Here is a 13,046-nt window from a genome sequence, read left to right as displayed (position 1 = left end):
TAGATATTCGGTAGTTGAGAATTCGGGATTAGCGATCTTCTGCTGTCCCTTTATTTCACTCATTCCTCTTGATTTTTCGAGTACCTCCTTACACCTTTTCTTATTATATTAGAAATGCTATGGTCACCTACATGTCACTTTTACAGAAAAAATTCTAAATTTCATCGAGACCACTGAAATATGCATAAAAATGGAATCACTAATGTCCATAATAATAATCTGTGTGGGAATGCTTTTAAGTTGATGTTTATTAGAATTTTCTTAAAATATTTCATTAAAACAATTGTAATCCTCTCATTACTTATTTTTACTACCCATTTTTTTGGCTGATTCCTGAAAAGTATTATCCAACCTTCATAGGGCAGAGAACATTTCATTAAAGAATTTTCGCTGCACCTTTTATTTACTTAAAATAATATTTTTAATTCATAAAAAGCCATTCCAATCATTACAGACCCTAAAACCTGAAAAAAATGGCAGGTCCTCATTTAGTGTTTTTCCGCATTTAGTGTTTTAAATTTTATCCCCCCTGAAAAACCTTAAATCAGGATTCTACTGTACTTTATTAAATGGTAACCTTGTCATTAAACACAACATAGTATTTTTTTTCTGTGCACCACTGAATATTCTCGGCCACCTGAGCAAAACTTTGCCCACATGACAATGGGCACAATGTGTTGGTGCAGCATGAAATGACACGTGAATTTAAGCAATGCTATTTCCATTATAAATCACTACCTTAACCTTTTCGCGCCGAGCTCCTTCACGGAAGTTGCTTTTTGCTCTACGAAGGGTTTGAAAATTTCTTTTTCGCCCCATACGGAGTTTTTTCTTGGCTTGGGACTGACCAGGAAGTCGCTTCCTCCCCTTAATGACCTTTCCTAGCGGGGTCCCAGACCCTTTCCTCGGCAACTGGGCAAATATAATTCTCGACCCTTTTCCTCGAAGGCAGCCCATCCCGGCATACTTTTGCGGTCACTTTATTGTTACCAGTGCAATTTTAATTTTTTTAACTGTTACTGTTGCATTAAATGTCAGTTCATCAATGTATTCCTTTCATTTTGCAATGCCTGTAGAACTTTTAAACGAAGTTCTACGGTTATTTTTAGGGTTTTCAGCAAAACGGCATTATATCATAGACCAACAAATACTTTAAAGGGAATGAAATCTTTCAACGTTCCTAGCCTACTTCTAGGTATTTACGATTTATGATATTAACATATTTTAGATCCATGATGCCCAAATGCACACTCTCCTCATTTGCGTCTGCTCTCCAGTTTTCTGAAAACGTGAGAATGATACATTTAGAATTTTTTTAGAAGAATATTTTCCAGAAAAATTCTCATAAAACTACTTGAATTTTACAAATTCGTTGTTTGCAATGGCTAAATATTATTTTTTTAGAGCATACTTGTTTGAATAAATATAAATTCATATTACGCACGAAATAAGAAAAAATAAAAAACACTGTTTCTAGAATAAATTCCATCGAATTTGAATATTCTATCGAATTTCACCGCAAATGTACACTTAGAATGTAGCTAACAGAGTAACGCATATTTTTAGATGTAAATCATTACAATATCGCTCCTATAAACTTGCTAGTAAGTTATGAAAATAACAATTAAACATCTAACCTTAGCGTCTCCAAAAATTGTATTAGGTGATGATCAACTCCGTTAATATGAACGCTAGAACTCGGTTTAAAATTTGGAACCAATCAGCAGAACATACAGAATGTAATTCCTCGCATTGATTTTCAATAAATGCAATATGAACGTTTTAAGTTATTTTAACTTATAAACAAATGAGTGACCATGAGCACCTTCCTTGAGTGGGACACAGAGCCGGAATGGGCCGAGGCAATCCCCACACGGACAATAGGAAAGGTGCGAAAAATCCACAGAGAAAAAATCATTCGCCTTGACCGGGATTCGAACCCGGATCCCTCGATTTCCGGCCGAGTGCTTTAGCCAGTTAAGCTACCGAGGCGTCATTCTTCCCTGTGGATATTTGAATGAAGAATGACGCCTCGGTAGCTTAACTGGCTAAAGCACTCGGCCGGAAATCGAGGGATCCGGGTTCGAATCCCGGTCAAGGCGAATGATTTTTTCTCTGTGGATTTTTCGCACAATTGTACATTGCGGGTGACTCCCGTAAAAGTTATCACCGTGGCTAGTCCCGGTATACTTAAATTCGTCAATAGGAAAGGGTCGGACCTCTCGCGCCGAGGGACCCTAATGGCGGTTGGGACCCACTTGGCATGCTTGACCGCGAAACCGTGAAAACACGGCCTTTAGCATTTTGCTTCGAAAAATTCAAGCCGTGAAAATCCGGCCTTCCTTCTTTAGCATCAGAAAATTCAGGCCGTGAAATCACGCCCTGCGTAGGGAAGAGGTTAACCCGGCAGTGGTCGCGTGGGGTGTCCCAGACACCCCAGCCTTATAAAAGCACTATTTTTTCTTGCAGTTGTGACTGCAATGATCTGTAACCTCCTCTAGCTGATTTTTTAAGCTTTCTGAGGATGCATGTAAAATATGATTATAAAATCAATGCAAGTTTTTAAGAAAAATTACTTTTGTCAGAGCTCTGCTGAGTGGGGTGCGCCAGGCACCCCACGCGACTGTTCTCGTTACGGTTTGCCGCCTAGTATTTATAGTCGCCTTGAATGTTTTTCATTCATTTTCATTACATTTGATAGCTACTCTTTCTGAAACTGACGACGAAAGTTGTCTTTTTACGTTTACGTAAGGAAATGTTTATGTATTGGTATATTTTTTTGCCTAAATTCATGTAAACAAATAGAAAGTAAGTTATTTCTAATAATGTTACAAGGATTTTTCTCGAAGTGATCCACGAAAAATCGATCATGTAATACTTGCAGCACGTTCATTCAGTACACTATGGATTCCTGCAGTCTTTCTGTAAAAGGAAAAAGCCTATATATTTTGACTTTTGATTGAAAATTTGAAGGAGGGGTTATTTGTTTCTGACGTCAACCCGTGTAGAAAATGCGATGTTTTAGATGTGATTTTTTGAAGACTTCGTTCAATTACGTTAGTGCAGAACTTATTCACAAAAATCATTATTAATATGTTTCTGTGAATTTACCATTGAATATTGGCCTTATGATACCTACATATATCATTTTCAATTCATACTAGATGTCTGCTACCTCTAGTGTAAAAGAAAGAGACTTTGTCTTTTGAATGAATCTTTTAGGGAAGAAGATTGATTCTGATGAAAAAGAAGATGGATGTCATATGGCTCGCATGACACGTACACTGGATAGCAGTGCAGAGATGATGAACTTTTGTAAAAGGGAAAAGAGATTATGTACGTTAGGAAGTATGGAGTTACAATGTGGAATACGCAGGGATCAAAACCAAACATAAGAACATAAAAGTGTAGCAGTCTTCCTGAGAAGAGTGGACTTATTGGAAAAAAAAATTGGATTCAAAACACGAATGGTTTGTTTTCTTATGATGTTCATTGAAAGAATGGTAGAGAAAATTGTAAATAGCACTAATATTCCGATAGAGTAAGTCACTGAAAATTATCCTCGTAAAATAGATAGTGAAACAGATACGAAAGACTTAGAATTTCTGAATAGTATTTTACTTTTAGCCGGGGCAAATAAAACTGAGTAACTGATTTTTTGATTATTTTGGAACCACAATGGATTAGGAGTGGAAATATGCTATTCCTCCATGAGCCATAACATATTTCTCTTTTCCCCTTTATCTCTTCGTTTCGACAACGTGACTAATAGAGCAGAGAAAATGAAAAGTGACAAATTAGCACCAAGCAGAGATGTATTTGAGATGTTTGCTCGCAATAAACGGCAACATTATAGAATTGGGCCATGAGAAAAAGCTGTTGAGCAATTGATTCCTTTTCAAAGAAGATGTTCATATAGGCAATATTTACATTCCAACCCCGCAAAATATAGCATCAAATTCTTTGCATTGTCAAAAATTCGACTGTATGTGAACTTTGAGATGTACCTACTCAGGGTGACAACCAGAAGGTCCATTTTTTGTAGATAACAGTCCAAAAGAGGTGGTAAAGCGAATGTTTTCTTTTGTAATCAGAAACGGTAGGAACATAATCTGAACTACTGGTTCAATAATATTCCGCAAGCAGATGAAATTCTAAGCAATAATTTGACGGTTGCTGGAACAGTGCGCAAAAATAAAAGAGATTTAGCACGGAAAGTCGTATATGTAAAAGAAAGAAGAAAATAGCAGCTTATTCTGGTTTAGGGAGAAAAAACTCTAGTTTTCTGCGTCGAAGAATGGTCAAAAAATGTAATTCTTTCGCCAACAATTCCCACAGATATTCCTATCAACGAATCCAAGACGAACAGATAATAAATGAAAACCGGAAATATTAACCTTTTATAACTCAACTAAAGGAGGTAGCCATATTAGACAAAATAGACAGTACCTATCATACAAACAGAAACATCAGGAGATGACCATTTTCTTTCATTTGCCAAACACTGCTCGCATCAGTGCACTTGTTGCACATAGGTATTCCAATTCACAATCAAAATTGCAGATAAGTTTTCTTCGTAAGATAACTCGATCCTTAACTTTTCCATTCAGTAAAATTAGATTGATAATGAACACGATGTCCAGAGCCTTGAAAAAATAGAGGAATATGCGTGAAATGAGCCTGAGAAAAGGATGAGGAGAAAACAAGAAAAAAAGTTGGAAGATGTGTTTTTCCAACAGATTTGAAAACAAAAATATACTGTGAACTATGTTAGAAACTAATGCGTGGTACAGAATTGCTGAAAATTTTGAGAAGTGATTAGAAGCAAATAAATAGTTTACATGATTTATTTTCTACATTCTTTAGATTCAATAAAACTTTTCAATAGCGCGAAATTGAACTTCTGTTGGGGACTACATATTTGTTGGTTTACCTCTCCAATGCTGTATAAAATTTGTAACAGGAGTATTTCAATAGTTATAAGTGACCGTAATATCATCGTAAATTTTTCCTCAAGAAAGCATTTTGATAAATCGATTCCATATCGATAAATAAATTATTTTAGTACATTTATTAGTATTTACGTAAGGCAAATAGAGGTCGACGCTGAAAATATGATGAGATACAGTGATTGATGTTTATAAAAAAATATGCCATGTATTTATATCTCAACATTTCAACTGTGTTCTTTGGCTGAAAAAAATGGCAATTTTTCCTGAGGAACTGGGACTGCCTACTGGAAAATAGAGTAATCAAAAATATTTTCTTAAAAAAATAAAAGTTGAATTTATGGTTTGAAATATATAGTATAGCCATTCCTAAATAAACAAATGATACGTCGAGATGTGAAATTTTTAAATAATATATACTATTTGAAAGAAATTGAAGAAAATCTTTTGGGGTGTCTGAGACACCCCACGCGACCGTTTATGTTCGGAAAATGGGCGCGACTACCGCCGGGTTAAGACAAGAAATCATAAATGGTGATTGAAGAGGATACGAGCCTTTCACTTAAAGTCAAACTAAATTCTAAGATATGACGTACGTACCGACGACACCCACACGGATTGAAGTGCGAACTGCCGTCCCCTCAGGCCCCTTGCTACTGCAGTATCCGCTGAGCAGGGAGAAGAGAGGGCCAGCACCAACGCACGGCGACCCCTGCACTGCCTTGGACCATGCACGGCCCAGCTCCGGCTGCCACCCCTTCTTCCCCTTGCCCTTGCGTTGCCCACGCTTGCTGCGCCGCTCCCCCAGCTTGTTTGCCTGCTGCTGCGTGCTTGCTTTGAATGCCACAGTGGGATACGACCTCCGTAAGTACTTGAGCCAGAGCAGAAGATTCCCCTGGGGCACCAAGTCTGGAAAATATGTCAACTGCTGCATTAAAAAAATCATTGCATCTCTTCAAAAATCTCTACATTTCCATTTAAAGCTTCACTAGGAGTGCTTGGGGAGAAACAAATGTTCTTATCCAAACAACTTTAGAGTTAACCATAAAAAAGAAATCTTTGAGAGGGTTTCGAATTGAGGAGGATGGAAAAGGTAAGATGGACTGACCAATTCAGAAATGAAAAAGTGTTTATTGGGAAACATAGATTCTAGTAGATTCTAGGATTGACAAAAGGCAAAAACCATGGCTAGTCCATGCACACATCAAGAGAGAGCATCTTGCAAAGCAAGACTCATTGAAGGAAAGACAGATGTCTTTATTCGGGCTAGGCCCCGTTTGAGTCCCCTCTGGGGACTTCTTAATCTCAAACTCGGGATGGGAAAAGGTGAGACAAGGAATGGAATGATATGGACTCGATGACGATGCGCATAAGAGATAGCACAGGATAATACCAATGCTTGGAGAGGCACACAACGCAGCTGAGAGGAGACCCAAACAACAAACTGGCAACATGGTGCACACTTCATTGCAATCAAAATCACAAAGAGACATCCATACGATAAGACATGATCCATGTTTTCCTGATGCGTCTCAAGGGGTGTGACGTGACAGTGATGACAGAAGGGAACAAAATGTTTCCACTGGTTTCATTGTTTTAGTGCCTTCACTCATTCGTTCACCTAAACTGTTTCCCCCTCCCCTCACTCCAATTCCATATGCCCCCACCTCCTACCTTGGCCTGGGTATTTATACCGAGAGAGTTTCTGTTGGATTACCTTGAAAATGACACAAAGTGCCGAAACCATGGTTGGTCGTTAAGTGTTGAATAAAATAGTGTGGAAATTACCAGTTGTGTTTTCATCATGGATATAGCATTATTCCGCAAAATTAAGCCTGAAACGATTATAAATGGAAATTGTTGCTGAATTAAATGCATTAATATTGATGGTAGAGCATCGTTCAAAATTTGACAGTTCTCAGAATGAAACTGGAAATTCAATTCGAAGTCTACAATTTATGTTCTAGAACAATTAATTATCCATATAGCTTATTCATATAAACAAAGTATGATTGACCGCGAGCCAATGCTGCTGTTAGGGTTATAAACCCCGAATGGAGGGAGCCCAGCTACCTTCGGAGTCCGAGATACATAATAGAGAGTCCCCTTAGGCTAGGAAGGATATCGAAAAAGGTTGGAGCTGAGAGAGTGTGATTATCCACAAGACCCTTATTAATGAATGTCCTGCAAAAATTCTCCGTGCGGAGGGTACGGAAGAGTGTCTTGGGGCTCAGTACAGCAGTCATGTTAAGGCAAGAACTCCCTCGTCTCGAAAGGGTTAAACGACCCCTGAGTGAAGACAGGTGTAGGAAAGAAACACCACCGACCACGGCAGGAGCCATACAGTGTATTTAAGGTTCTTCCTCCTGTAAATTTAATGCTGCAACTCCCTCATAGGACGCCAGTTGTACATAAAAATAGTGTAAAGCCTCATCCTTGCCATCTTGGTCTTCCTTCTCCTGCAATTGCAGGCGCTGCCAGTGAGAGACGAAGTGGGAGGCCAAAAAAGCAAACGGTGTCTACCACCTTTGAAGGAACTGAGATGGAATCTCCTTCCTGGGATCTCTCCTCGTATTCTGAGAAATTTATCGGAGCCGAGGAGGGGGGAGAGGATTCTAGGAAGTCTCTTTCCTCATCGAAAGGGCTACACTACTCGTCACCTAAGCTCCCAACGCTTAGTGGTGAGCATCCACTGCAAGATATGCCCATCTGCGAGAAGAGAGAGGGTGGAGCTTGCTGACAACAGCCAAGGCCCTCTCCCTGTTATGAGTGAAGAAGAAAACATGTGGAGTCCAGTCCCGTCAGCAGCTCTTCCACAGCAGTCCCCATACTTTCCTCATGCGAGAGCACGTTCTTCTCATTCCCAGCCGCCCTACCTGCCTGCATTACCCCCTCCCAACCCCCCTACTATTTCCTGCACGAAAGAAAACCACCACCGCCAAGATGTGCAGACGAACAACACTAATGTGCAAATTATTTTTGGTAATGTGTGTTTTGTGTTTAATTGTGGATTCAGTGGGTGGTTCGGTTGTGGTAGAGAGTAGAGTGGAGTTTGAGAGGGCAGACGACATTGATACAACGTGGGCGTTAGACATAAATTTTGATTTGGGGAAGGTTCAAAAGGAGAATGTTAAATGTATTAGTTGTAAATGTTATTCAATTGTTGACTTTCAATGTTGTTGAATGAATTGTTGACATTGTAATGGAGTTTTAGGGAATTAAGAAAAAAAGGCAAACAGGCTCCTGGAGTAACAATGGGAAGGGGATTCAAAGTTGATCTTAATATGATTAGGGTGGAGTATTGTTAGAGTGAAGAAAGAATGGGAACAGAACTGACAAAGAGGAGCTCAAGAGAAGAGTAAGACAAGGAGTAAAAGTGAGGGCGAGTCGAAGTAAATTCTGCCAACGCATAACTACACAGACACACGAATTCAATACAAAACAGAGCTGAGCAAAATTAACAGGCAAGCCTTCCAGTCACAGACAAGTCGTAAACCTGTGGGCCAGTACCTGCGTAAACCAGTAGAGCCGCGGCACACGCTACGCACACGCACAACTAAAGAGACTACAGGCTTACCGGCTTTGTTGAGTACGATGATCAGTCTTTTGTTGGCTTGCAGTACCGTGTTCTCCACCTGACGACATCTCGTTCCCAGCGGATCCCTCGCGTCCACCACTTCCAGTATTACATCCGATGCGTCAACGACCTTGTGGAATTCCCTGCAAACGAATTTTGACGTTTATCAGCGCGGGCTAATAAAGCCTGTTTTAAAATGCATCATATCTCACATACTTGCAAAATGCCTTGGCAGAACCATCGCTGAGGCCGCCGACCTCGCTGACGTCTTCAGATTCTTCCAGAAGATTGGTTTCGTGGGCGCTGGTTCTGGTCTCGGCACTCGTCACCAGATCACTCAGCCCAACGCGATTTCCACTGAACGCTGCTTCTCTGCCTTTCGACCGGATTTCTCGCAGCTCCTGGCGGCGTCTCTCCCGCTCCTCATCCATCTTGCTTTTGTACAGCGCCACATCCTCCAAAATCTGTTCTTTGAACGGACATATATTGGGCACTTCGATGGGCTTTCGGGGTTTATCTGCAAGGAAAATGGCAAAGATGTTATCGATTGGTATATGAGTTGGGTGTTGGGGTAAGCCGAGGCATACGTACTGCTCTTGTTCTTCTTCTTGGCTTCCTTCTTTAACTTCCTGTTGTGCTCCTTCACTTTCTTTTCGATTTTGTACCGTTTTCTGGCAGGTATACGTTTACTCTGTTTCTCTGAAAAGGAGTTAATGAATAAAAAAATAGTTGTAATGCCTGAGAATATTGAACATAAGGACGGAAACTAAACCAATCCATGAAACAGAGGACCTACTCACTCATAAACCCCTTCGCCATCCTGCAGCGGAGAGAAGAGCTTCAGGTATAATTCACGGGGTTAGCTACCCGAACAGAAGTTACTGTATATTCAGTATTGGGGTATCTAATTCGAAATGCAAGAAAACAGAAAGTTGATTGAGACACAACTAAAAAACGTAAACCCTACCCCTATGAAAAATTTGTATAAACCTGTTTCAATATTTTATACAATCTTATACATTACCATGGCAATTGTATAAAATTTTGAAACAGGTTTATACAATTTTTTCATAGGGGTAAGGGCACAAATGCAGAGATTTCCACAAAAAATTAAATTCATAAAATACTTATTCACTTATAATTCACAAAATAAGTATTACAGAACGAAAAGACGATTAATCACAAAAAAAAAACAATTGTCATTACCTCACCCATTTACACGTGCTTCTCGGTGAACTGATCGCTGCGATGAGGCATTTCGGAAGTCATTTGTTGAAAGAGTTATAAGTTACTGGAGGGGGCATGACCTGAAGCCAGGCCTAATGGTACTCTTTGCGCATTTAGCCATCATACCAGGTCCTGCTTCGTCAATATGGAACTGGCAGCACTTGCACTCCGAGTCTTAAGCCCGTATGACACTTGCCAATTTATTGGCCAATATATCGGCGCGCAATATTGGTTAAAATATTGGGCTTTAGGCATCGTATGACACGTACCAATATTTACACCAATATTGGCCGTTATAGTGTTCTAATACCCCACTAGAGAACGCCACATAACACAAAATGACAAAAGAGCATCTCAAGACGCAGATTGATTGCCAATGAGCTACAGAATGAGAGGTGGCATAATAATTGTAAATTTAATAACTATTTCGAGGGGCTGCAAAGATATTTTCGAATTGCTCGAAATTTCATTCGGGTGAGTTCCTTGAATGATGAGAGATAGGCAATATGGTGATCTCATAGGTGAGCCAAGATAACGTAGCGGCTCGTTTTGGCTGGAATATGTTCATCGAATAAACAGAGATTGTGTCATCAATTGGGACTTTCACCCGAAACTTTAGCGCTCAAATCATGAAAAATAGTTTAATAATTGTAAAATAAACAAAATATAGACGCTATCGAGGAGAAACACGACGTTTTTATTCATTAAATATCCGAAATGTTATTTCCGAATTACCCACTTTAGACAGTTGATGTTTGTGAATTTATATTCTCTCAAAGTACACATTAATTATTTGAGCTATTTCATGGGTTGCTATGCTTCTATATGATATTAAAATTCCGAGGTGAAATGTTTTGCAAAGAGCTTCTAGTTTTGGCCACTAGGAGTCGACAAGACTGAGTTCTGATTGGAGATTGGCCTCGAGAAAATAGAACCTGTTCTAAATTGTAGATTGGCCAAGAAATTGTGCCCAATATTGTGAAACTGAGATTGGGCTAGAAATTGGCGTGTGTCAGTGGGTACACAATCCAATATCCAATGGATTGGCCAATAAATTGGCAAGTGTCATACGGGCTTTAGAGAATGGAGAAAGAGTCAACCTCAAGGTATACCCGACGGCAGCGCCACGTACGGCTAATATTGGTACTGCTTCCACATTCTAATTACAGTTTTCGCAATAAATAAGACGTTTTTGATGAAATTTCGTAGTCTACCAAAAAGGTTGACTCTTTCTGTGGATAAGTTGTGATTACATAAGAAGTAATGGATTAAATCTAGTAGTCTACCAAAGAGGTTGACTCTTTCTGGGGATTTGTTTTGATTACATACTGAGGACTTGATGAAATCTAGTAGTCTACCAAAAAAGTTGACTCTTTCTGTAGAATTGTTATTATTACATGCTATGGAATTGATGAAATCTAATAGTCTACCAAAAAGGTTGACTCTTTCTGTGGCATTGTTATGATTACATAAGAAGTAATGGATTAAATCTAGTAGTCTACCAAAAAGGTTGACTCTTTCTGTGGAATTGTTATGATTACATAACCAAAAAGGTTGACTCTTTCTGTGGATTTGTTTTGATTACATGCTGTGGAATTGATGAAAGGTAGTAGTGTACCAAAAAGGTTGACTCTTTCTGTGGAATTGTTATGATTACATAAGAAGTAATGGATTAAATCTAGTAGTCTACCAAAAAGGTTGACTCTTTCTGTGGATTTGTTTTGATTACATGCTGTGGAATTGATGAAATCTAGTAGTCTACCAAAAAAGTTGACTCTTTCTGTGGCATTGTTATGACTACATAAGAAGTAATGGATTTAATCTAGTAGTCTACTAAAAAGGTTGATTCTTACTGTGGATTTTTTATTACATGCTGTGCAATTGATGAAATCTAATAGTCTACCAAAAAGGTTGGCTCTTTCTGCGGCATTGTTATGATTACATATAAAGTAATGGATTTAATCTAGTAGTCTACTAAAAAGGTTGACTCTTTCTGTGTATTTGTTATTATTACACGCTGTGGAATTGATGAAAGGTAGTAGTCTACCAAAAAGGTTGACTCTTTCTGTGGAATTGTTATGATTACATAAGAAGTAATGGATTAAATCTAGTAGTCCACCAAAAAGGTTGACTCTTTCTGTGGAATTGTTATGATTACGTAAGAAGTAATGGATTAAATCTAGTAGTCTACCAAAAAGGTTGACTCTTTCTGTGAATTTGTTTTGATTACATGCTGTGGAATTGATGAAAGGTAGTAGTCTACCAAAAAGGTTAACTCTTTCTGTCGTATTGTTTTTATCACATATAAGAAGTAATTGATGAAATCTTGAAGTCTACCAAAAAGGTTGACTCTTTCTGTAGATTTGTTATTATTACATGCTGTGGAATTGATGAAATATAATAGTCTACCAAAAAGGTTGACACTTTCTGTGGATTTGTTATGATTACATAAGAAGTAATGGATTAAATCTAGTAGTCTACCAAAAAGGTTGACTCTTTCTGTGGAATTGTTATGATTACATAAGAAGTAATGGATTAAATCTAGTAGTCTACCAAAAAGGTTGACTCTTTCTGTGGATTTGTTTTGATTACATGCTGTGGAATTGATGAAATCTAGTAGTCTACCAAAAAAGTTGACTCTTTCTGTGGCATTGTTATGTCTACATAAGAAGTAATGGATTTAATCTAGTAGTCTACCAAAAAGGTTGACTCTTTCTGTGGCATTGTTATGATTACATAAGAAGTAATGGATTAAATCTAGTAGTCTACCAAAAAGGTTGACTCTTTCTTTGGAATTGTTATGATTACATAAGAAGTAATGGATTAAGGGGCTTATTACGTAAGTCATAACTCCGGAGCTATGGAGCTATAAGAGTTATGATGGCTGCCATAGCTCAATTTGCGATTACAGTAGTCAAAATAACTCCGATAGGAGTTGCGAACTGGAGCTATCTCGGGGCTGGAATAACGCAGGCTTCTGACCCGTCCTTATGATAACTCCAGCCCGATTTCCTTCGGTTCTCAACTGTCATTTGTTGATTTCTGCCGTCGGAAGGTCGGAATCTGAAGGATTTGGCAATGGATGGACCAATAAACATATGTATATATTTGGCGAAGGATGACGAGGGTGTTTGCGGAGTATACATATATGTAAGAAGAAGGAGGCATCTGACATTAGAAATGAGACGAATAAGGGGTTCCCACAATCCGATCGAATTAGATGAAGACCATTTTCGAATGTTTTTCAGAGTGTCGAAAAACACTTTTCAATATCTCTGCCGGTCTCTGGGACC

General features: G+C 38.8%; 1 protein-coding gene across 1 annotated transcript in view; it reads right to left on the bottom strand.

Annotated features, from left to right (window-relative positions):
- LOC124160092 (guanine nucleotide-binding protein-like 3 homolog) overlaps positions 1–9,842 on the bottom strand; it is a 79,424-nt gene extending 69,582 nt beyond the window's left edge. Inside the window, exons 1-6 of the mRNA XM_046535813.1 lie at positions 9,733–9,842; positions 9,327–9,430; positions 9,118–9,225; positions 8,743–9,043; positions 8,527–8,669; positions 5,550–5,858 (exon numbers count right to left, since the gene is read on the bottom strand). Of these exons, the coding sequence (XP_046391769.1) occupies positions 5,550–5,858; positions 8,527–8,669; positions 8,743–9,043; positions 9,118–9,225; positions 9,327–9,345 (880 nt within the window). The 5' untranslated portion in view covers positions 9,346–9,430; positions 9,733–9,842. The remainder of the gene's footprint in view (positions 1–5,549; positions 5,859–8,526; positions 8,670–8,742; positions 9,044–9,117; positions 9,226–9,326; positions 9,431–9,732) is intronic.
- Positions 9,843–13,046: the final 3,204 nt, after the last annotated feature.

This window comes from Ischnura elegans, chromosome 6 (genome assembly GCF_921293095.1).
Source record: "Ischnura elegans chromosome 6, ioIscEleg1.1, whole genome shotgun sequence".
In the NCBI taxonomy this organism is placed as follows: Eukaryota; Metazoa; Arthropoda; class Insecta; order Odonata; family Coenagrionidae; genus Ischnura; species Ischnura elegans.
This window is presented reverse-complemented; position numbering and strand designations above follow the sequence as displayed.